At 54.8% G+C, this 24,420-nt stretch overlaps 1 protein-coding gene across 1 annotated transcript; it reads left to right on the top strand.

Annotated features, from left to right (window-relative positions):
- Positions 1-3,639: 3,639 nt before the first annotated feature.
- Positions 3,640-23,640, top strand: SOHLH2 (spermatogenesis and oogenesis specific basic helix-loop-helix 2). Its single transcript, XM_037138758.2, has 11 exons — positions 3,640-3,687; positions 7,769-7,983; positions 13,041-13,102; positions 13,182-13,286; positions 14,994-15,093; positions 16,730-16,840; positions 21,275-21,422; positions 21,550-21,638; positions 22,484-22,605; positions 23,254-23,510; positions 23,557-23,640. Exons 1-11 carry the CDS (start codon positions 3,640-3,642, stop codon positions 23,638-23,640), a joined length of 1,341 nt encoding a protein of 446 aa, XP_036994653.2.
- Positions 23,641-24,420: the final 780 nt, after the last annotated feature.

Genomic DNA, 24,420 nt, shown 5'->3' with positions numbered 1-24,420 from the left:
GTCTTAGCTTCTGGGTGTGGGGTGCGACTTGGACATGCTCACCCAGGTTTTGGCTGTTGTGGCGGAAGAATGGGCAATGATGAGTTGCACACACGCACACACACGCACACACAGGTACCCGGGAGCCCTTAAATTTATAGTGCGTGTGTGACGTTGATTCATTGCACAGACGCTTCCCGTGCCAGCTGCAGGGAGAGGCCCACTGGTTCTGGGAGACAGTGTGGGGCCCAAACTGGAACATGGGAAGCGATGGGGTTCTGACCTGAAGGCAGGAAACTCGGCCGAGCGGACTCCAGCGCGGACGAGGGCAGAAAGACGGCCTTTCCCTGGAGGCGTGTGAGCGCGCCAGCCCGTCTGCAGGCCTCCTCCCCTTGGCCAGGCCGGTGGGGTCTCTACAACCGCAGAGAAGGCTCCAGGGATGACTCCTGTTGGATCCAGAGCAGGCAGAGAAACAGCCTTTTCCTCGGAATTCGTGCTAATTTTTATTTATTACTCAGGAAAAAGCCCAGAAATCATGTAAAAAATCGATAATACTTTATATGAAAATGCCGTGATACGGAGCTGCGTCGCGCAGTTGCACACGGTACCAATAATAACTTGTCCTCAGTTGAGAACATATAATACGCGAATCAACGTGACCCATGTCCTCTGTCACGGAACAGCCCCCGGAGGTAAGATTCAATGCTGTCATTCCCTGTGATCCTTGGACACCAAGCTCACAGACACGGGCTCGCTCTGGGCCACACATCCTGGAGCCGGGCTCCCCCCTCCCACACACCCGCTGCCCACAGCCCTCTGTCCACCCAGCTGCTCAGCCAGGCCAGGCGGGTCGCGGCTCCGGGTGGGACACTAAGCTGACCATGACTTTCACAGGCCGGGAACCAGGCCACCAGGGGAGACTGCTCTCTGAAAACTGCAGCCTTTAGGGACAGAGAGCAAAACCTTGTATTTTTGTTCATGATGGATCGAGGGAGGGGGAAAACGTGTTTGCCCACCTCTCTGTTATTTTCAACCCAGAAATACCCTTATTTCTAATTCGGAAAGTCAGGAAAATAGTATTTGTTTTGCTCTTTTTAAAGGAAAAAGTGGTGTTTTTTTTCCCCTGCCATGGAGTTATATCGCCACCTTGTGGTACTTAGACGTTGCTGCAAGCAGGTTTAAGCTTTGTTCCTTTGGCTGTAGGTAGAATTGTTTTTTTTTAGATGTGAAGTGTATGTATTTTAAGAAGACAATACGAACCACAAGTCTGTCCTTGCATATGGCCTTTCCCCATCCCCCTTCACCAAAGTGGGGTCTGTGCCCTGCCTCACAGCGCTAGTCAGGCCGCCATGCCACCTCCCGAGTGGCAGTGCAGGGGTGGGGGGACACCTTCCGCCCTGAAAAGCATTGGGGGAGAAAGGACACTTTGTCCCCGAACCTGTGCCCCTGGCCTGTGCCCCTGGCCTGCAGCTGTCCGCCACCTGGGGAGTCAGAAATGTTGAGAGCCACCTACGAAACAGCACTCTGGCTGCCTGGTTCTCGGTAACACCCCCCCAGGCCCACTCAAGAAATGGGGCTGCAGCCTCCCAGAGCAGGGGGTTTGGGGGGGACCGGAGTGACCTGGTGGTAGAGCATGTCAATGCACGTGGAAGACGCATTTGATGGCTTCGTACTGAGTTTAGTGCACTGTTAAATGTCAAGGCGATTGGAGTGCGTTGATCCTTTCAACCTCTGTGGTTACAGTCCTTGTGAGAACGCCCTCTGAGCCCCAGCACCTTTGAAAGGGGGGGTGCAGTCAGGCAGTCTCCAGGGTCCCATCGAACTCCGAATGTCTGTGACTCCGAGAACAAGCAGGTTGAACAACACTGCGGGCAGAGCCAAGATACAAGGTTCTTTGAAACACCTGCGTGGAAAGTTGCCAAACATTTCCAGCACAGGTTCTTGATAAGAATTCACTTGAACAGATCATGTGTATCATGTACTATTATGTTATAGAGCTATTCAGGGTATATGAATAGTGTGAAAAATACACAATTCTTTCTTTTTTAATTTTTGGGGAAAATAATGTACAGCATTATAATTTTAGATGATCCACGAACTCTTTTCTAAGAGACTATTAGAATTGTTAATTTCGAGTGCAAGGTTTTAAGTGTACTTCCCTGCGTAGAGTGGTTCTTGTCAAATGTAACAATTCATAATATTCAGGTTTCTGTCAAGAGTGTAAGTAGCATATTTTTACTCTTTCTGGGGCTCAGAAAGGAAATCCATCTGCCCACTTGTCTCTAATACAAATGAAGATGATTCAGGAGTGTCCCAGGTGACAGAGATATGAAACTACTAAGATTCTTCACGTGATTCTTGATGACACTCAGCCACAGAGGGCTTTCTTCTCCTTCCTCCTCCTCCTCTTCCTCTTCTTCCTCCTCCTCCTCTTCCTCTTCTTCCTCCTCTTCCTCCTCCTGCAGCACAGGCGTGGTTGCTCCCAGTCGAGGTGAGAGGCGGGAGCCTGCATGTCTCTGACGACTGGCACCAGACCTGCCCTGAAGCAAACGAGTGCTGGGTGTCCCGGGAAACTCCCAGGAAGCCCCGTTTCCGAATCCACCTCCATCTTGTGTTGATGAGCAGACGCACCGCCGCACGCTATGTGGCTCCCCTCCCTCCGTTCCCGATTACCTGAAAAAGCTACAAATAGCCCCAATCCATATCTATTAAAATGTGCACATTTGCTTCCAAAAATAATGCAGAATGACCTCATCAGAAGCTTATCTGCACTGTGTCTACCCATTGGAGCCGTCCTGAGCCACAAGAATAATTTTGTGTGCTCTCGGGGTGGGAACCAGCCCTCCCCCGCCCCGAACACAGAGCCACCTGCTCAGGAAACGGGGGTTTTGCCCTGAGATGAGGGGTGTGGGTGGTGCGAGTGAGACTGAGAGTCATCCAGGGGCATCCAACCCGTAGCCCAGGATGGCTACGAGGGTGGCCCAACCCCAAATCGTCCATTTACTTACCCCCCCTTTTCTTTTGCTCATTGGTTTTTGTTAGTGTTTGTGTATTTAATGTGCGGCCCAGCGACACCAGAGGGTTGGAACCGCAGGGCCTGACACCCTGGGGACTTCAGCAAAGTGTCTAGTGAAGGCTGAGTCGGGGGGCCTCTTCCTGGCTCACAGTCCCACCTGAGAAATGGGAGCGTTTGGGGGACATTTGCAGAATCACGGGACAGAATGAAATGCTGCTACACGTTTTAATTTCTCAGGCTCCTGGAAAGAATGATCCGGAACAGCAGCTGCCTTCCCGTCTAGGAAGCAGAAGATAGCGCTTTGCTGATTCCTGCTCTTTAAAGGGGGAAAGACTTTAGGGCACCTGGGGCAGCGGCCGTTCTGAGTGGGATGCGTCTCCCAGGGACCCGGCCGGTCCACAGGGTCGGGTCCCCGAGGGTCCTCCGGGAGACCCGGGCAGCCCGGCCCCCACCCCCTGCCCCACAGCGCCCCCAGCCCGCACCGCAGAGCCGCCTGCTCCCCGACGCCCAGGCCGGGCCGCAGGTCACTTTAAGGTCGGCGGGCGCACGCGGCCGCAGGTGCGCGCCCCGAGCCATCAGCGCGTCGGCTGCGGCCCGAGCTCCTGCGCTGAGGCTGCCCGGCACCGGGCACGTGGGCAGCGGGCATGGCCGCCTCAATTAGCGGCCAGGAGCCGGGCCGAGTCTCCGGGCAGGTAAGAGGCAAAGGCGGAGGAGCAGGAAGGGGAGGCAGCTGCGCTTATAACGCCCGTGGGCCTGGGCGGCTCTGGTTCGAGGGACTCGGGCCCGGGGTCCGAGCACGAGCGAGCGAGGCCTGGGCAGGTGCCCGAGGCTGCCCGGCCCTCGGTCCTGGAGCCCCACGCTGGGCCCCTGCCCGCCTTGAGGGGTGGGGGTGGGGGGACCGGACTGAATCCCGCCAAGAAAGAGGCTGCAGGTCCCGGCGGTAAATGAAGGTTCTGGGGGGGGAAGTCCCCTGCCCCCCCACAGAACCTGCCCGACACCTGCCACACGGGACATCCCTTCAGGCAGGATGTTCGCAGTCAGTTACCCAGCAGCAAAAGTTAGGTGTTAGGGCTGGTGGCTGGACAAAAAGTGCCCATTTTGAGCTCGAATTTAGGATCGTGTGTGACGTAGGAAAGTGTGTTTCCAGCCTTCTTGTCCACGCCGGCAGACCTGCCTTCAGCTGCTGCCCGGTGTGGCCCCGCATCACCTTCGGGCCTTGGCCCTTTGGCCCTTTGGCCCCAGGGGCACAACCCAAGCGCAGGTGTGTGTGGAAACTGCCCTCCGTGAAGCCCAGAGGCCTGCGAGCCTCCTGGGAAGCAGCTTATTTCTCGTCCCTGCAGCGGAGGCAGCGACTCGCTTGCCAGGCTGCTGTAGGCAAACACGAAAGGCGGTCGTTAGCCTGGCAGGAAGAGGGACTCGGGGTGTCACCCACCCCAGGGAGCCAGGCGCACCTTGCCCCCTCCTCACTCCGGTCTCCACGGTTACGTGGGAGGCTTCGCTACCTCCTAGAATGTTCCACGCACTTCAGCCCCTCCACTCCTTGGAATAAGCTTTCTGAGCGGAATTCGCACCTTTTGGAAGCGGGCAGGTTTAATGGGTTTTCTTAATTGTGTCAAAGTGGAGGCACCTGTTTGAACCCGAAGGCCAGACAGCGCGGAGCCCAGAGCGAACTCGGGTCCCAGGCGGCTTATCTGGCCGGAGGAACGCGCACAGCTGTGCCCTCCTGCGCCTACAGCAGCCTGAGCCCAGAGGAGCCCTTTGTTTCCCTTCGGAGAGCAGCTCGCTCCCCCGCCCTCTCCGCCCGGGGCCCTGTAAGCCCCTGGACTCCTGGGGACACAGGGAGGGAGGCCCACCGAGGCCCGGGGGGCGCGTCAGCCCCTCCAGCTGCTCCGGCTGCGCCCCGTGATAAGAGTGACATAAATAACAACCCACTAAAATGTGTGGCGATCGGCTGGAAGCAGGTCCGCACCTGCTGTTACTAATTAAGGGCTTAGCCCAGGGGCCGATTGCCAGGGGAAACCCAGTACTTTAGTGTCCTGAGTGCTTGCGATTTCTGAAATCCGAGGGGGTGGACTCGGGGCGTGGGTGGCGTGGGTGACGTGGGTGTCGAATGAGGAAAACCGTCTGAACCAAGGCGCCTGCAGGGTTTCTTCCTGAGTGGTGGGAATTACAGACGGTTTTTATTTTCTCACTCGGTATTCCCGAGTTTTCCAGTTTCCCCAGTGAATGCACACTGCCGTGATGTGTTTACTTTTACTCGCTGCCATTTTGGCAGAGGGACGTTTTCTGCCAAAGGACGCCTCGCATCAGGGCGGCTCTGCTCACAGGCGCAGCCCGCGCAGGTCCTGAAAGGGGGCTTTCCGGAGTGGGGAGCCGCGGGGGGGGGGTTCATTGGCTTTCCCGGTTATTCTCTCCATCTGTGCTCACAGCCCCCCCCCCCCCCAGGTCCCTTTAACTGAACCAGCGGTGGCCTGGGAGCCAGTCGGTTAATTCCAGCCACCAGGGGGCGGGGCCGAGTTCTGGGGGTCCCATCGCTGGCGTCCTACGTGCTCAGGGCACTGACTTTGTAGGGCCGGAGGGACGTCCGTCAGCGCCCCTACCCGCAGCTGCTTCAGTTCCGTGCCCTCTGCTCGGGGGCGAGGCGCCGCGGACTCCGGACCCCACACGGCGGGGGGGGGGGGCTGCTGGGTGGCTGGGCTCCTCTCCTCTGCTTCTGGATGTCTTCCCCCCACCCCAGGACCCCGGCTCTGCTCCACACGACTCGCCACCAGCAGGTTCTGGGGAAGTTGGGGCGGAGGCTCCCAGGTGCGCACCCAGCTCTGAGCACCAGGACGGGTGGGGAACAAGCCAGAGTGGGCCCCCACATCTCTTATTCAAGACCCGCCTGTGCTCCCCAGCAGCCCCCCCCACTCTGCTCCGTGGCTGCAGTGATGCAGAGGGCAGAGTGGATTCAGGCTGTGCCCACTGCCCGAGGGGGACACACTGCCCTGTGTGTTTTCTCGGGTCCCCTTCCCCCCCCAGGCGGCATCTTCTGTGCCGTTTGCTCTTGTGTGGGGCCACTGGGGAAAACAGGGTGACGTCAACCGCCCACATGGCGCTGCACGGACACTGCCCCTTGGGGCCACCTTGCGGTGGGTCGTGGTCCCCAGAGGAGACCCTCAGGAGGGTCTCAGAGCCACGAGGACGTGGCTGAGCCAAGGCGACAGACCCCAGTCTACTGCCCAGAACGCCTCTGACTCTCCCTGCCACGTCAGGGCGAGGACGGGAGCCGCGCTACCGCCCTTGGTGGAACCGAGCCCCTACACTGTTCCCCGTGGTCCTGGGGGCTGCACACCGTGCTCACCCGGCAGAAGTGGAGCCTTCTAGAACGTAGGCTAGAAGCTGAACACCGGCTGGGTGTTCAGCTGGTACTCCCAACACCGAGCGGGGGGGCCCCCGTGAGTGTCCATAGATTTTGGCCACATTTAAGCAGAAGCCGAGTGGCAGGGTCTCTGCGAGGGAAGGAAGATGAGCCTTTCTGACTGAGTGTCATAGCCCAGGACGCCCCGGTTCACACCTGTGTTTTAGGGTGACTAGTAGCAGCACCCCCGTCACCCTCCCAGTGTCTCGGTGTGGCAGGAACACTCAGTGCTCAGCCTGTCTGCCGCAGACAGGGTGCCTCCGTCAACCAGGGTGAGTAAAAGATGGAATGAGCCTCATGCTTCCGTGACCGCGTCCAGTGACCATCCTCAGGGCTCAGTGTTTGGTTCACGAGGAACACGTCCGTCCAGGGAACCCTCTGCCCCACGGCGATTCGCAACATCTGCGCTGAAAGCGTCCTGGCGGCTCCCAGTGCCGCGTGGCTCCCTGAGTCTGCCGGCAATGCGGACGGTTTTCCCAAAGACGAGGAAGCCCTGGAGGCGGCTGCTCCACGCATCGGGGGCCCGATGCTCTTTCTCTTCTGTCAAAACCCCAAATTTCAAAGCTCGTGTGACAGTGTCACACTGTCATCTCAGAACAAGGGATCTCTGAGGGGAGGAGAAGGGGGCAAGGCTGGGGACATGGTGTGCAAGGCCGTCCGAAGGGGTTTGAACTTTTAGCCTGTTTTAAATGGTGGGGGGGGGGACGGGTGGCTGAGATCACTCAGGACAGTGAACGTGTGCACATTGGTGTCTCCGCCCACCGGGCCCCGGGGCAGGACATGTGTGAACACGTGAATACCATGGGGGCAGGGAAGGGAGGAGTATTCCACACTGAAAGCCCAAGGACAGAGAGCAACCAAATGCCATGCATCGCCCTTAACGGGATCTTGGTTTGAACAAAGCAGCTTTTCTGTGAGCACTAAAATCAATACACAAACAAATAAAATAAAATCCACAGGAAAGCCTGAAATTCAGAAAGCAGGTAGGTTCATATCCCCACTAACACAGAAGTACAGATACCACAGCCTATGATGTGTGGGGGAAAGAAGAATGGGAGGTGGAACGATTCCAGGGTGCTGCAGGCGGAAGGCCGGCCGAAACCCAGCTGCAGGGGGCCCGAGGGTGCTCACCTGGCGAGGAGGGAGGGCGGTGGACGCCGAACACCTGGGCAGGTCGGGCCCTGCGGGCTTTTCTTTGGCCCCGGACTCTCCCAGCTCCCCCCTGACACAGCAGGGGCCACGGTGCTCCTACATCAGGGACAAGACCCGGAAACTGCGTGGCCCGGTGTCCCCCATCCACGCATGGGGCGCTTGTTCTCCCTGTACCCACGAGGTCATCCTGGGCTGCTCTGCTTTTTTTTCTTCTCTTTCAGGCAAAAATAGACATTTTGCTAGTTGGAAATGGCGCTGTTCAGCCCCTGGCCGACGCGGTGCAGAAGTTCTTTTCAAATCTAGCGGACGTCACCATCACTGTGGGTGACATGCAGGGGGCAGCGGAGCTCCTTGCTGAGCAGGACTTCCACCTGGTGTTCCTGAGGATGACGTCATCACCGGCCGCTGGGGAGTGGGAAGCGGCCAGGTCCCTTGGGTGAGCTCCCTGCACCTGGGAGGCAGCTTTGCGTGAAGCCTGTTTCCGTAAACAGCCCTAAACGAGGGCGCTGTTTCTGCTCTGATTTCTCGGATGAAGGGCAGCTTCGTGGGCAGGATCTCCAGGCGTGCTGTTTTTATTACCACTTTGACATATTAGGGAAAAAATGATCATTTTCACTTAAAAAGTGATAGGTGTGGGTGAGAGTGTGAGAGTTTGTTGCTCATAGACGTGCCTGTGGTGTAGAATGACGAGCGTCCTCCCAGCGGGTCTCCTTTCTGATAACTGTCCCTGAAGTGCCGTTCTTTCCGGAGTTTGCTCCTCGTTCGGGCAGATATGAGAGCAGGTGGGCGCCGGCGGCCCGGGGCCTGTTGGCCGGGCGGCAGGTGTGTCTCCTCGGCGGCACGTCACCGTGGGAGAGCCCTGCGCTCCCTCGGGGGCCTCGGGTCCAGACACAGCACCTGGTGTTGCTCTTGCATCCTGCAGCTCCCTTGAGGTTCAGCTGCTGCAGGGGCCCCTCTGGCTGGAGAGACCCGGAGGCTGCTCCTGTGAGTTAGGGTCTCCCTTGCCTGCCTTCCTGGGACTCCGAGCCATTCATGATGTTTCAGAAGAGGGTTAGGTCAGAACAAGTTTGCTCATGCTTACAAGAAAACTTGGTAGACGAAGTGTCATTGGAGGTAATACTCGAATACAGAGGGACTTCTCGGAATGATAGGACAGGCCCTTGTGGGCTAAAGGAGAGAGTTCAGAGAGGATGGTGTGTTCGGCCAGACCATTCCGTGAGCAGGAAGGACAGCGGGGAGGAAAAGGAGCCCAAGGCACTGAGTTAAGGTGGTAAGGAGAGAAGGACACTACTCTGTTCTTTTTTGTTTGTTTTTTATTTCTTTTTTAGAGCCGCTGGTCCTCTGCATTTCTTTAGACTTTCTGCTGGGAAGAGGCGCTCTAGGCAAACCAGGCACACTCCCCACGGTGGATTCCACTCCCAAAACACAGTTGGGAGTGGTCCTTCTGAAGACACGCCTATTTTGCCTATTTTGTTACACACCTTTAAAAAAAACCTATCGACAGAGCTCCCCCGGCTGAGGGCTGAAATAATGTCTCATTTATAGAGCATTTAAAAAACCTTGTGTTTGTAACAGCTTCACGAGGGAGGCAGCGCACGGCTTCCCCTCCTCCTGCCGGGTCAGGAAACTGGAGCGGGGGGAGGCGCCCCAGACCACACGGCCCGACCGGCACGCTTCACCTTCCCTTCTCCTCCTTTCCAGGGGTCTGTGATTAGTCGTCTTCTGCAACGGAAGCCCCTTCATTTATACGTGGAGATTCTCGGGTGCTGGCCGTGGTGCAAACCGCACGCACACGCATGGTCTGGGAGGAGCTGGGCGAGCAGCACGGGGGCAGCAGGCCCACCACCCTCCACTGCGGACGGGAGTTGGCTCTGGGGGCTTCACTCTGTGTCCATTTCCTTGCAGGTGCCCTTTGGTGGCGGATGAACTAGTGTCTGCAAATCACTAGTAAAACTCTCACTTTTCTAACTGGAAACAGTTGTTCTAGTGTAGTCAGTAAGTAGCAAAGAGCATTCTTTGTTTTGCACCCAGTAGGCACCCCCCCCCCTCCCCCAGCCTGGCTGCCTTGGGCCGTGGAGAGAGGCATCGTGGGTAACGGTGCTCAAGGAGGCTCCAGCCAAACGGTGACACCGGCTTTGTCCCTTGAGGTTCCAGTGGCTCTGGAGGAAGGAAGTCAGCAGTTCTTTCCAGCTTTGTGGGGACTTATATGACCCTTTGATTAGGCGATAGGTCTCAGAGCTTCTTGGGTGATCGGAGTGCGTGATGGAGCTTGGAAGACTGAATATGACCTTTCCCTTCTCTAGCTGCCAGGGAGGGGCCAGACCTGGGAAGGGGGGCCAGGCGGGGGTGGGGCTGCAGCAATGGCAGCTGCTTCCGGTGCCAGAGGGTCCTGGAGACCGAGACGTCAGTACCCAATGCTGCGTGTGGCTGCGACACAGGAGGGACATTTAAGTGGCGTGTTCTGTGAAACGTGAGCGGAGACAAATGACACATCTTCAGGACCCAGGGCAGTCACAAGATCTGCAACCCAGCAATGCGGTTTTGGTGTGTGGAAGAAGAAGTGGTGTTAGTTGGGGTGTTTCAGGGACATTTATTCATTAGAGAAAGGACATTTTACACAGCTTTTTATTTTTATGTTGGTGATCCTGGAAACCAGAAACTCTGTTGATTGGCAGAGAATGTGAGTGAGTCTCAGAGCAGAGAGCTGGATGCTGGGAGCTCCATGGGTCTGTGGGGTTCTGCCCTGTTGCCAGGAGCGCTTCCCCCACATCTGGGCTGGCAATCGATCCTGTGCCCGTGGCAGAAAGTTTGGGATTTCGGTTCTGTCGGATGTAGAGCTTGAAACTGGAGCGGCATCAGGGCACATAAATCTACATATCCAAATCTAATGTATTTTTCTGATCTCAGTAAATTCAATTTATAACATTTAAAAAATAGATGCAACATTATTTCAAAAAGCAAAATATCTGTTTTTAAAATTTTTCTGATTCTAGTGTATTTTAACTTAGGATAATTTACTTTTTTGTGTGAATCTGAAAAGCACTTTTTATTTCAAAAGTTGGACTAAACTATCCAATATGTTTCTCTCAGTGGTCTTATTTGTTGAGTCTGTTTTCCCTCCACCTCTCTCTCCTCATCCTGTCATGCATTCCTTCATTATACCCCCCATGCTTTGTTGCTTAAAATGTGTATTTGAGCCCTGGCTGGTATGGCTCAGTGGGTTGAGCGCTGACCCGTGAACCAAAGGGTTGCCGGTTCAATTCCCAGTCAGGGCACATGCCTGGGTTGCGAGCTAGGACCCCAGTAGGGGGCGCATGAGAGGCAACCACACATGGATGTTTCTCTCCCTCTCTTTCTCTTCCCTTCACCCGGAATGCACTTTGTGGCGTGTCTGTTTCCCATCTCCCCAGCCCCCACCTTTCAGGTGGCTGGCTCCCGGCCACCGCAGGGGCACTTCTGCTGGGACACCCCCCTGAGGCCGCAGAGCAGGCTGGTGGGCAGGTGCCTGCTCCCTCGGAGCCCGTGGCCGTCCTTCCCAGTACTGGGCACACACGCGGCCCCTCGCTTACTTATCTGCAGTATCCGTTCCGTGTCTGTCGTCCCCAGGAAACCAGAGCAGGGACCTCGTGTGTCAGCCTGTTCACAGGGACACCCAGAGCCCAGCCCAGAGTCCGGCAGGGGCAGCCTGTCAGCACGGTCCGTGTGGCCAGATGTGGACGTTGGTTACAGTGTAACTCGGACTGCAGAGCAATGTGTATTTACCCTCAAACGCCTGCATTCGATTGTGCAGTTGGGGTTCTTCAGGTCTCGTTCGAAGGAAGAAATAACAACTGGTTCTAACCGCGTGCTAATAAACGATGCTTTACGTATGTGGCAGCAGTTTTTCCGAGGCAGTTCTAGCTGTTCTCCTGAAAGTCAGGTGCACAGTGGTACTCTCCTTGGGAAATCAGGAAATCGTTTTCTTTTGGCGAATGTCAGTTTTCGTCACATTACCAGAAATTCCAACGTACCGACTGCTGAAGTGTAGTTAATAATAATGCCACAACTTAAGTTTTATCTTGGGAATTGTCAAGCACAGAGAAGTGGGAAGAACAGTGTAATGAGCTTCCGTGTCCCCGTAATGCAGCTGTAACAGGTCTCATGTCTCCTCTTTCCCACACGCCCTCCCCACCCCATTGGCTCACTGGTGGGTGATTTTAAAGCAAACCTGAGACATCGTTTCCTTTCATCCTTACATACTTTAAGAAATACCTAAGATAAGGAGTCTTACAAATGTCCACGGTACCAGTATCACTAAACATTAATGGCAATTCCTTAATATTGTCAAACATCCACTTGAAATTTCTCTTGTTTATCTTACGATTTTTTTAAACTGTGAGTTTGTACAGATCAGGATTCAATTTTTTTCTTCTTTTTTTCTTTTTGCCTTGCTTTGCATGTATGTGTGTATGTTTCTAAAAGGGTCATTTTTCTCATAGGCTCCTGCATCCGGTGCCAGCTCACTCCATTCTGATAGCATTCTGTAAAATAGTCCACTTTTCCTCAAGTTTTTGTAAACTGGTGGTTAGGTCAAGAATGCAGATAGGATTTAGGCTCTTTTTTTTTTTTTTTTTTTAAATGAGAATAAAAGTGGCCCATCTTACATTCTCCCTGGACCAGCTTTCTCAAAACTGTCAAGATCATTAAATAAAAAAAGTCAGCAAAAGTGCCACAATCCAGAGGAACCTAAGGAGGATGATGACTAACCTTACAGAATCCTGGAGTAGGAAAAAGTCCAATAAGTAAACACTGAGGGCATTCGAATAAAGTATGAGCTTAATGCTAATGTGGCAATGTTGGCTCATTCATCTCGAGAAATAATATAGGAGATAGGGTTTGGGATTGATGGGAATTCCATTGTGGTTTTTTTTGTAAGTATAAAATTATTCTAAAGTTAAAGGTTTATGTCTGTGAAGTCCCTCACTCACCCTTTCCCCAGTCGTGGTTGCCATAGATACGAACCATAGAAAGATGATGCTTATGAACAGCGTGGACTCCTGCTTGGGGAAGCTGCGGGGGGGCACTGACCAAAGGCTCGGGATGGGGGTCTCCTCGCCCACTGAGCTGAAACAGGGAACTTCAAGCATCTCTTGTAAGTAAAGTATGAAACGGAGGGAACACTCCTTTTAGCCAAGTGTCTCGTTCTCCTGTATTTCTGAGACAGTCCGTGATGGTGCCCTGCACCCTGGCCACACACTTCAGACTTGGCCGCGTGCAACTGTGCGACACAGAGATGCATTTCCTTCCTCATACGTTGTTGAAAAGGCGGCCGATCTTGTCCCTCACTGATGTGAGGTGCTATTTTTAGGAGATCTCTCTGTTCACGCCACCGTTTTAAATGCCAAGGAAAGAAAGAAAATTATCCTAGTCCGGTTCCTGACCGGCGGCACTTTAGAATCCCAATTTTCGGAATGATGATTTTGCCTCCCTTTTACCCTTTGTTTTTCTTCTCAGATTCGGCCGGAAGAAAAACACACGTTTTCTGTTTGTTTTTATAATTCCTGAAAATTTTAAAGGTATGTGCCTCCTGGGTCTGTTATTTGTTTTTTCTCCAAACAGAAACCACGGGTCAATATTTAACACAAACGTGCTTAGGCTGTGTTTCAGGGCTCGGGGCGGATGTTGCCATCACTGAGCCCCTGACGACGGAGAAACTCGGCATCGTGGGAAAACACTGGAGGACACATTTCGCACACACGGGTGAGTGAAAAACAAGCTTCCAAAGGTTTGGAAATGTCTCCTCAGAGTACTACAAAAACTATGTAGCTTTTAAAGTTGGTTTTCCACACATGCCTTGTGTTTGCTAAAGATGAACCGTGTGCCATGTCCTGGGAAGAACACACGACCCCCGCCAATCACGGAGAAAACACGTGTGAAGAAAAGACTCAGGTCTCCCGGGACTAGGCGTGTTGCTCAGCACCACTGCGGCCGGGCGGCGGGCGTGGGGCTTGACTCCTGACAGCGAGGTCGTCGCCGTTAGTTCTGACAGCCCAGCCACTGCCATCCATCATTTCCTAGTCTGGCGGTGGCCTCGAGTGATCGACTGAAGCCAGGGCCACTGCCTGAAACCGTTCCCAAAACACACGCGTGCACGTTATTTTCCGCCTGTAAGTTAACGGAGCGGTTCCGCTTTAGACAATGTCGGTGCTTCCACCAGACCACACATTTTTTGAGCTCCTCACTTCCGTTGTATTAATGCAGCATTGTCACCGGCCTCTCACCACTCAAGCTAATTAAATGGGAGGATCTGGCTCATAAATGGCAGACCCCGCTTTCTGGGATTAAATTCTGCTGGAATCATGGTCGGCCAGTGGTGGTTGGTGGTGGTTCTGGGCCTGGGATACTAGCTGGGAAATCTTTTAAAATTAAGACGATACTTTTCTTCAAATGGGCCCGAGAGACCCGCGCAGAGAGTCCCCGTGAGCTCATCCTCAGCTGACCGGGGACGCGACTCGCCCCTGCTTTTTCACTGTCCTTCACGAGCACCCAGGGCCGGGCAGCACATCTGTTCGGTGGCATTGCCGTGGCTCGCTGTCTTCCCGGAATGGCATCTGGGACGACCGCAGCTCTTTCTGCCACTCCGCCCACCCGATTCCCGGCAGAACCCGGGCAGCTGCCTGGCCCACCTGTCCAGCCTCCCTTCCGACGGGTCACAGCCATGCCTGCGTCCGGGTGGCTCCTCTCGGCTCTGAGGATGGGCAGCTGCAGAAACAAAACAAAACTAAAGCAACCAAACCACACACACACACACACACACGCACACACACGCACACAAAACACGATGAAACCCTCGGATGCCAGAGTGGGACCGTCGGGCCGCTTCCTGAAGGGCTCACACACAGTTGCCGCCTCTGCCATTGGCTGTGGATAAGAACTTAGGGAGCAAACCCAGCTGCATGTGCCAGGAGCAAACCGGCCTTTCTGAGTGGCTAGAATCTGGTGGGAAGAGGATGTCCTGGGGCAAACAGTGTGCTGAAATTTAAGTTTGGCTTTCTAACCTGGCTGGTTTCATGGTTCATCACTGATATCCATAATTTTTTTTTTTTTTTAAATTTTAAACACTGCTTTGTGCCCCGGCCGGGTGGCTCTGGGGTCAGAGCGTTGTCTCACAGACCAAACGTTTGCAGGTTTGATCCTGGTGGGGTGCGGACGTGAGGCAACCAATGGATGGTTCTCTCTCACATCAATGTTTTTCTCTCTCTCTCTCCCGCTTCCACTTGCTCTCTTAAAAAAAATCAATAAACCTGTCCTTGGGTGAGGATAAAAAAATACTGCTTTGTAAAATGTGCTGAGTAAAAAGTGACGTCTGCCATCGATGAGGGGTGTGTGTGTGTGTGAGTGTGTGAGATTAGCATCGGGGGTCTCAGTGGTCTGGGCATGACAGCGCCCCCCCCTTTACAATTGCAGTGAAGAGTGAGAATTCCGAGGCGGAGGAAGAGTGCGGGCTGCCCCTGCGAGAGTCCTGCTCTGAACCCCGGGGGCGCTTCTCCACCGACCGATTCGCTTGGTTCGTTTTTGTTTTTTCACTTTCTCAAAATAGCAGTTTTCACCGTATGCATGTTGTTAAAAATTGCACGGGGAACTCACGGGGGAGTGTGAGCTCAGTGCTGGGGGTGAAGCAGAAGAAAGAAGAGGGGTGTCACTTCTGCGAGTCAGAATCCCGAGTGTGGGCTGTGCGCACTCGGCCCGGAGTGTCCAACTCAATGCAAGGGGCCCCCTAGGACGGTCGTGGTGACCTCAGGGGAGCGGGGGAGTCATAAGGTCTGAAGTTCCCCTTACTGGGCACCTGAAAGGGGGTCTGGACTCACCCCTATTGAATTAAATAGCACCAGCGGTGTCCAAACTGTTTCTGAACAGGACAGTCTTTTCTTCAGACAAAAACTTTCCATAAACCCCCATAATTAAGTCGACACGGGCAGCCTCAGGGGGTGTCCACCTACCACTCAGCCTCTCCTGGATGTCCTTCTGAACTCTTTAACCTGTTCCCCCAATTACTGAACCCCCCAAAACAGGGTTGTTTTGTCTCTGGCTCTCTACCTGAGGGCTGTCGGAACCGAACTGGCATCCAAACCTGTGCTCTTCCTTCCAATGCTAGCAGTATAGTAAGCTTCTAAAAACCCAGTTTCCGTGGATTTCTTCCCGTCTCTCGAAGCCGATGGCCTTGGGGGGTTTTAACTAGAGCGCAGGTCCCAGACAACAGACATAGTTGCTGACGACCCGGGTGGCGATGGCCGGAATTCTGAGTCAGTCACTTCCGGAATTTGCAGAATGGGGCCATTGACTATTTTGATTGAGCAAGAGGCTTGGCAGCCAGTAACTGTGGTTAAACCAGAGATGCTCTTGCTTAATTCACGCACGGATATCAATGGCTCTCTTGGTCTTATCGAACATTTTAACCTCAAAGAGACTTACCGCCTCCAACCTCCTCTGGGACGTGCGGTCCGGGAGGTTTTGGAAGGCTTTGGAAGGTTCCGGAATGACTCACAACTGCTTTTTGAGCCTCCCTCATCCGGAATCTTTGCCCTCAGAATCCTACCACTGAAACTACAAGTAAATTTTCCACATCAAGTTATGTCCCTTGGGATTAAGCAGATGATATTAGTTTTTAAGTTTCTTAGGAAACTTAAAAAAATCCAATCAGTCCATCAAAATTCTAGAGAAGCCCTAGAAAAATGATAGAGCCAGGAAGTGTCCATTAACTGACCGATTTCTACGAGGAGGGAAGCTGCCCTCGCTGGTCAGTCTGGGGGGGCCATCTGTGTGGCCTTCCCACCCTCGCCCCGTTCCCCCTGCTCCCCCTGCTCCACCTTGAGCTGCAGGTCTGGAATCCGGGACCGTTGTAATCAGGGGGGTCAGGTGACTCTCTTAATCCTCCTCGCAGCTGCTGTTCTTTATGGGTGTATTTTAGAACATACGATCTTGATAATAGCTCCTTATATTCTGCATGAACTATGTGAGGCTTGATAGTAGCTCCTCATATTCTGCACGAACTCTGTGAGGCAAAGCGTTTGGCCAGGTACTGCACCTGCGTAGGAGGCAAGCGACGTGGAGAATCCCCATCGATGGGTGTGCGGGTGTCTGTTGTTTAACGTGCCCGCCGGTCTTCCCCTTCAGCATCTGGTACGATTTTCCCTTGTTTCCAGTTCTGAGTCTCTAAGAAGTGACATTGGACTGGAATTGAAGGGGCCGCTGTCTGATTTCGAAAGAAGCAAAAGGATTTCTCTTCTTCATTCAAGCAAGGAAAAGCTGAGAAGGTGAATTTCGATACAGCCTTTTTTAGCATTATTCGCTTGTGGGAAGAAATGCTGTCATGAATTTTACGGTCTTTTGTAATGTTGTTAGAAGCCTACAGGAAACCACTTAATCTGATAACTAAGTGCATGCCACTCATTCGGTCATTTAGTCGTTCAACAAACAGCTAGGAGCACCTCCTGTGTGCCAGGATATGATTGGAAAACCGAGGTAAGAAATGAATCCTCCCCTCCCTGTGGTGCTCAGACAGATTTCCAAAGAAGCAGCTATCAAATAAAACACTAGGCTCTCACACCCGTCACGGTGGAGGCGGGAGCACCGTAGGCACCTAGCGCAGGTGCCTCAGACAGAAGGAGGGGTGCGGAGGGCTGTCCCGACCAGATGACAGCCACAGGGAGCGTTAAACCAAAAGCTGCCACTGACTCAGTTCGGACATCAGGGAGGGACTCTTGTGGGGCGGGCAAGGGGTGGTGGTGGGAGAAAGGACAGTGCGTTCGGGCACTGGGAGCATTTTCACGAGTGGGCTGAGGGGCTCACATGGAGACGAGGGAGGGGAGAGGGGGCAGGTCAGGGCTGCGTGTGTCCCATCGGGGACTTTGCAGTCACCTGGGAGGCAGAGAGGACTGGCACGGTCACAGGTGTCCCTCAGGACGCACACGTGTCCCTCCACCAGGACGCCAGAGAGCGAGTGGAGTCTGGTGGCCGGAGCGTCTGTAACAAGACGTGAGGAGACCGTGCACCGTGGTGTGGGGTAGTGAGGAGTGAGCCCATTTTAGGTTCACTGGGCAGGGGCATCAAGGTGAGCAGGGCCGAAGGGGAGGGGTCGGGTGTAACTTCCGAGCAGGTGGCACAGCCGGAGGGCAGCCCCCGTGGGGGGGGGATTTTTGCTTTTGTTGAGTTCGAACTCCTGCACCGTCATTCAGTGGCGCTAGGCACCCAGTAAGGAGTCGGCCCCGACGTTCTAGAGCCAGGACTACGCTGGAAATGAGGCTGGAAATGCAGGTTCTGCGCTCTCGGGGTACAGCATCCGTCTGAAGTGGGGAGGTGGGGCGGCTGTGATTCTGAACAAGACGAGTGGGGACGAGAGCCTCAGGGGACACCGCAGTCGTTGGGGCCCAGGCAGCTGAGAAGAGGTTGGGGAGGGGCACCAGGAAGACAGTAGAAGGGAGAGGGCGGTGCAGGGACCGCGGAGAAGAGGGCGCCCCACGCAGCGGGTGTCCGGGGGCATCGCACGACCCGGCGTCCACTCGGTTGAGAACCGGTAACTCACTGTTCGGAATTGGCAAAACCTGACCGTCACCGGTCGTGGCAAAACCGGTTTTGTTGGCACGGGGTGGGGGAAGACAGAGCATCGCAGGGAGATGGGGAAGAAAGGTGGGGCGAAGATGAGGGTGGACGGCGTGTCAAAGGGGGCTGTGGGTAAAGTGGGGGCTTTCAGGAGGCTGGGCCACACTTGAACAGGTTCGCGTTTGCATCCGAAAGCAAATGGCTGGGAGAGAACAGGTCTTGCAGGTGCCCCTGTTCGGTTATCTGTGGCTACGTGGAAGTATGAAACCAGGGTTTGTTGGCCTGGTGCGTGGTTTTATGGGCTAACAGTTCGAACAGGGCTCACCCAGGCAGCTCTCCTGCCTGCCTGGCATAAATGGGGGTCACCGCTGGCCTCAGCTGGCAGGGCGTCTGGCCAGGAGAGTCCATCCATGGGAGCCTCTCTGGCAGCCGAGGGCCCTCAAGCGGGCGCTCCAGGGGGCAGGGAGAGGAGGCTGCCAGCCCCTGAAGTCCTGGGACCAGAGAGGGGACCGGCGTCCCTTCTGCCTTTGCTATGGGTCCGAGCAGTCACAGAGCCCACCTGGGTCTAGGGGAGGGGTCGAGAGACCCCCTGTCAGTGGGAGGGACATCCAAGAACTTGAGTCCCTACAACCAGTGAGGTTGGGGCAATGATGGAGCTCACACCCCTGAGGAGTCAGAGGCCACGCAGCCAGGGGCAGAAAGCTTCTCTATGGAAAATGCAGGGAAGAGCTAAGAGTAGGTGAGGGTAAGGACGGGTCTTCACGGGGGTCAGAGGGGGGGAAGGTGAGCGAGTTCTGCCAACCGGCCACCACTGTCTGCCGGCGCTTCGTGGGAAGGCGGTGGGTTGCCGGCCTGATGAAGGGGGCCAGAGAGTGGGTTGGTCTGTCCCGAAAGGCCTTGCCCGCACCTCTGCTGCCCTGACCCAGTGATGAAGACCAGGCCTGCCGGCCACTGCTGTCCCGTAGCTCACGGCTCTGCGTGGATGACCATGTCAGCCAGGGTCCGTGACACCTGGTGTTGTGCGTTCGTCAGAACTTACAGAATGGCACCTGAGGATTTGTGTATTTTCTGTAACTTTTACCTAAAAATAGGATGCTGTGAACTCTGCCCAATGATACGTTTAAGGGTTTCGTCGGTAAAGTCTGCAATTACTAGAAATGCTTTGGTGTAATACATAGGGATGGACACAGGGACGGTGAGTGACTTACACGTGATGTGTGAGGGCAGGGATGTTCACTGCAGACCCTGGTGCTGAGCACGTCCGCAGGCCCTATACAGATTCTTAATTCTCTCAACTTTTAATCTTTGTATACGTTTGAACATTTTCCTGATAAATGTCCGGAAAAACTTTAATATGATTTTTCATTATAAAAGTGGCATATGCCTAGTGAAAATATTTGGAAAATATGGAAAATAAAAAGAAATAATATTTTTCCATAGCCCAGTCACCCAGAAATAACTGATACTTGATGATTTTCCTTTTAGTCTTTTTCCTTGTCTAATGGCTGTGGCCATACTTTAAATGTTGTTTGGTATCTTATACTTGGATCCCATGAGAATATCCTCTTTCCCTGTGAGCTTTATAACATATTCCACGGCCAGATAATATTCCGCTGGCGAATACACTGTACCCACGTCAACATCCACTCTGCATGTTCAGATGGTCCTCCGTAGTTACCGACACACTACTGTCATGGACCACGAGAAGTTGGTTGATTCTGGGTTTTAGATCCTCGTGCGTGGAAGCACTGTGTTAAAATGTGGGAACATTTCAAAGCCCTTCCTAAAACATTGTCAAATTATTGGTGTTTCCCCCCCTTTCTTTCCGGAACAGTCCCTGAGGCCCCCCACAGAACCCTCAGAACTGCTCAAAGCCCGTTTGAAGGACCCTGGTCTAGACAGTTTACTTGCTCCCTGCCTATGTCCCAGGATAGATTTTCCACCGAATTTCTCTGCCATTCTGAGGTTTGGAGAGCTGTGGCAACATGGTGACGGTCCCAGCCATCAAGCTGACAGCGCAGAACAGGGTCTTCCTCATGCTTGTGAAATGAACCTTTGGAAAAATGGAGGTGTCGAAGGCTTAGGTGAATGTAGATTTTTACTTCCAATGCACGTCCCTTCAATGGGACAGTGAGTTAGTTTCGTTCCGATTCCAGCCTGGCCGCTCTCCTCTGCACGTGGTCTATTGGTCTGTCAACACCCACCCCTCTGATTTTCCCTGGGCTCAGAGCCCAGCGCGACGTGAAGCCCGAGCTTACAAAAGGCTCGTGCATCTCCTGCTGGGGAGGGGCCCTCGCCGCAGCCTCTGGAATATTCTGACCTCTCTTCGTGTCCAGGCCTCCGGCGGGAATGGCCAAAGGATTTACTGCACAGCGTGTGCGGTGCCCTCTTCTGTGGGAAGAGTGGTCTGCGGGCTTCCGTGGGAGAATGTGTGCAGCGGTCCCGCTTCTAGGGGGAGACATTCCTAGGCCCCTCCAGTGGATGCCTGAAGCCACAAATAGTACCAAGCCCTATATGCACCTGTTCTTCTCTCTGCCTACATAGTCGTGATAAACTAATTTATAAAGTAGGCACAATCAGAGATCAACAATAACTGCTAATAAAACAGAACAATTATAGCAACATACTGTCATACAAGTTACATGCATGTGGCCTCTCGTAAGTGATGGGGGACAACCACTAACTCACTGGTGGGCAGGGGGCGCGCCCAGCGAGGACGCGTGTGACAGAGGGGCCGTCGCCATATTCCCGGCTGGCCAGGCCCAGATGGGGTGAGGCTCTCACATGCTGCTCAGACCAGTGCACGATTTGAAACTCACACGTTGTTTAACCCTGAACCTCCCCACTTAATATTTCTGGCCCATAACTACCCAATTACTACAGGTAGTCGACCCCCTCGGAAAGTAGAACTGCGGAGAAGGGGTCCCCTGTGTCCCCGACATCTGGGCCTGGGCGGTGTGAGCACGCTCTGTCCACGTGGGCGTCCAGGGCTTGAGAAGCTGCCGGTTTTGGGGGACACGGCTGCCCTCCGACAGGGAGACCGGACAGAGAGGGGCAGCTCCTTCACACACAGACCCAGGAGGGAGGCCTGTGTGCGGGGAAGTGGTGGGGCTGAGGGTCCCCCCTTTACGGCCACCCCCACCCCGCAGGGAGCGCATCAAGCACAGCTGTGAACAGCTGCGGGCCCTGGTGCCCAGAGGCAAGGGCAGGAAGAGCGACGCGGCCTCCGTCCTCGAGGCCACGGTGGAGCACGTGAAGCGCGTCCGCGACCGCATCCCTCCAGCCGTCCTGGGCCAGGTACAGACCCCGAGCCCTGGCAGTTCCCCTCCCAGACCAGGCCCAATGCTACAGCTTTCTGTGTTCTGCATGTGTGTTTGTGTGCGTGGGAAATCCCGCCGAACGGAGCCCACCCTCTCTCTTTCAGATTACGGAGGTGCTGCAGAGCAACAGCAGGTTCTGTAGGAGACAAGCGCCCTTCCAGCTCCCGCTCCCCGGCCCGGCCAAGGCGCCAAGGTGTGCTCTGGTCCCCCCGGGCTTCCCCGGTGCCGCTGTGAGCCCTGCGGACGGGCCACACGCGCCCGCCACGGGCACTCAGACATTTGTAGGGCTCAGGGAACCTCCCTGGCCGGGTGGCTCCATGGGTTGGAGCATCTTCCATGCACCCGACGGTGACAGGTTTGATTCCCACACAGCGGATGTGCCCAGGTTTCAGGTTCGATTCCTGATCGGGGTGCATATGGAAGCAACCCATCGACATGTCTCTCTTTCTCTCTCATTGATGTTTGTCTCCCTCCCTCCTTCCCTCCCTCCCTAAGACCAGCAAGCATAGCCTCAGGTGAGAATGAAAAAAGACATCCCGTTGCCGAGGTGCATACTTTCACGACAGGGATAAAGTACACAGTATTCTCCGAGTCCTGATTCCGTCACCATTTGCCTCAATCTCCTTTTGCCACTTCCCAGGACCCTATTGAGGGGGCTTTGCCGGTGGCGGTGGCTGTAACCGGCCATGAGCAGGGACATGGTGGATCCCTTTGTCACGGGAAGTCACAGGCTTTGGAGCTGTGCAGCCTCCTCAGTGCAGAGTCCTTTGGGAAACTGGGTGGCGTCCCAGAGGCACACCTCCCGTTTACGTTTACTGGGACAGGTGGACGGAGGAAGAGGAGAGAGGAAGAGCGCCTCGTCCCTTCGCATCCTGAAGCGTCGTCCTGGGTCCTGTTCCCAGCACAGTCTCACACCCACACAGCCTGTCTTCAGGCTCCGTCTGTGCTTTCATAACTGGAATAATAGAAAGACAATCAGATTCAGCCGTGTTCCTATGGTCTTCCTTGAGAAATGTGTATTTTTTTTCTTTTTTAAAGGGAAAAGAGTGTATTGGCCAGCACACACCCGCCAGTGAGAGAAATCAGTTTCCCGGCTAATAGGTGCTTGAATGTGTGCCCTGCCCCAGCCTCTGGGGGCCCCTCTGATGGCACCGTGAGAGGTGAGCTCTGCCCACCTGTCCCCTGGGGGATTCGGTCTGGGGGGGGTCCTAGATGCCCAGACTGCACACACCCCTGGGCTCCTCTGCACCCGTGATAAAGCATTGTGCGTGATAAGCACACCCGCGGCTCTATTTACTAGAGTGGGACCCAAAGGGAGGGAAGTAGCTGTGATTTTAAAATAGTTTCCTGGCTTCCAGGTGCTGTACAGAGCAGAGAAATATAACAATGTAACCCGCCTCACTGGACGGGGCTTGACCAAACGTCAGCCAGGGCTGGAGGGAGTTCCTTCCGACCTCCTTCCTCCACAGGCAGACCCACAGTTTTGATTCTGACGGAAGCAGTGCACAGGCATGTGCGCGCATGCACACACACACACACACACACACCCCCAACACCAACCAAAGCCATGGGCAGCTGGTGCTTCCCTAACATCTGCCTCTTAGTGACGCAGGGACCCTAATTCATAGTGTGTGTGTTGCGTTAAATGTGGCCATTAGAACATCCTCTGCTTTGCCTACAGCATTCAAGTGCCATGTCTGGGTCAACGTGCGGCCGGGGAAGGACACAGGCACAGGCCACTTCAAGTGCCGCTGCTCAGTGACAGAGCCGCGTGCACTGATGGGCGTGTGTGTCCCTTGTTTTCGAAGGTCTGCCAAGCCCCCACCCAGAGAAGGCTGCTGGCGAGGTGCATCAAGGCCACGCTCCTGGCCCAGTGCTGTCCCTTAGCTCCTTCCACGCCATCAGGTACGGTCCCACAGTTGTCCCCACCTGGGACACGGCTGCCACAGCCAATCAGAGCACATCGGGGCCGCTGCCGGCTCCTGGGCCCAGAGCCTCCACGTGCCCCCCTCCACACTGCAGCTCCGCGCTGGGCCAGGCCTGCGCAGCGCCACCCGCCTGTCTGGTGAGTCCCCTGTGCCCTTGGGTCCCCTTGGCCTCCGTCCCTCCAGCCAGCGCGGCCCCTGACGTGCGCTCGTCTGCGAGTGCTCCGGTCAGAATCCTCTCACATAGTCATCGTGGCTAACGCGTTTTGAGCACTCGGTCACTAAAAGAATGTGTTGGACACTTTACGTCCCTAATGCGATGACCTCCTGACTCTCTGAAACAGTCCTGGGAGGTAGCTACTCTCATCACTTCCGGGTGACACCTCTGAAACGGGACAAATAGTGACCTTGCCAACTCGAGTGTGAGAAAACTAGTCTCGAGAATTACGAAGAAATTTTAACGTGCGACCCACAGGTCGGCAGGTGTAACACCGTGGTAACACCCATCCGCAGAGCCGCGGGAGGGCCAGGGCGCATGGATAAAGAGGGCCACAGCGGCCTTGCTGTCCTGCTGCCACTGGAACTTCGTCTGTAGTTGTTGCTGTAAGACGGACACTGCTTTTACTAACAGTAAATACTACATAGTTTAAAACCCGCAGGTTCAACTCGCCTGAACATTTATTTCACAGGGTTGTGCAGACCTCGTCATTTTGGTTTAGGACACAGGAGACAGGCGCTTGGCATTGAAAGCAGGACAGGCCAGCATGTGGCTTTTTAATTCATGTGGCTTTTTCCCCTTGGCAGCAACCTTTCTGGGCGCATCCGTAGCTCGAGGCTGAGCTCCACTCTCTAGACCCCCTAGTGGGCGAAGTGAGACAGCGCAGGATGAGCAGGCCTGCGGCTACCGCCCCTCACCTGCTACCCAAGGAGTTTGCATCCGGTGGCTTCTGATAAATGAGCCGGGAGCCTCCAGGGAGAGGAGGACGGCTTCCTTCCTCCGCACTTGGGGCTCCGCCGCCCAGGGAGCTGCAAGGACAAGTGACCTCGCCC

This window comes from Artibeus jamaicensis, unplaced genomic scaffold, assembly GCF_021234435.1.
Source record: "Artibeus jamaicensis isolate MK-2021 breed Jamaican fruit bat unplaced genomic scaffold, CSHL_Jam_final contig_415, whole genome shotgun sequence".
NCBI lineage: Eukaryota > Metazoa > Chordata > Mammalia > Chiroptera > Phyllostomidae > Artibeus > Artibeus jamaicensis.
Note: the sequence above shows the minus strand (reverse complement) of the source record. Positions and strands in the feature narration are given on the sequence as shown.

Bases quoted from the DNA above. Each gene is read 5' to 3' on its own strand.
- SOHLH2 (XM_037138758.2), top strand. From the start codon at position 3,640: ATGGCCGCCTCAATTAGCGGCCAGGAGCCGGGCCGAGTCTCCGGGCAG. The intron at 7,984-13,040 runs GTGAGCTCCCTG...TTTTCTTCTCAG, and splicing joins GAAGCGGCCAGGTCCCTTGG to ATTCGGCCGGAAGAAAAACA. The intron at 13,103-13,181 runs GTATGTGCCTCC...AAACGTGCTTAG, and splicing joins AATTCCTGAAAATTTTAAAG to GCTGTGTTTCAGGGCTCGGG.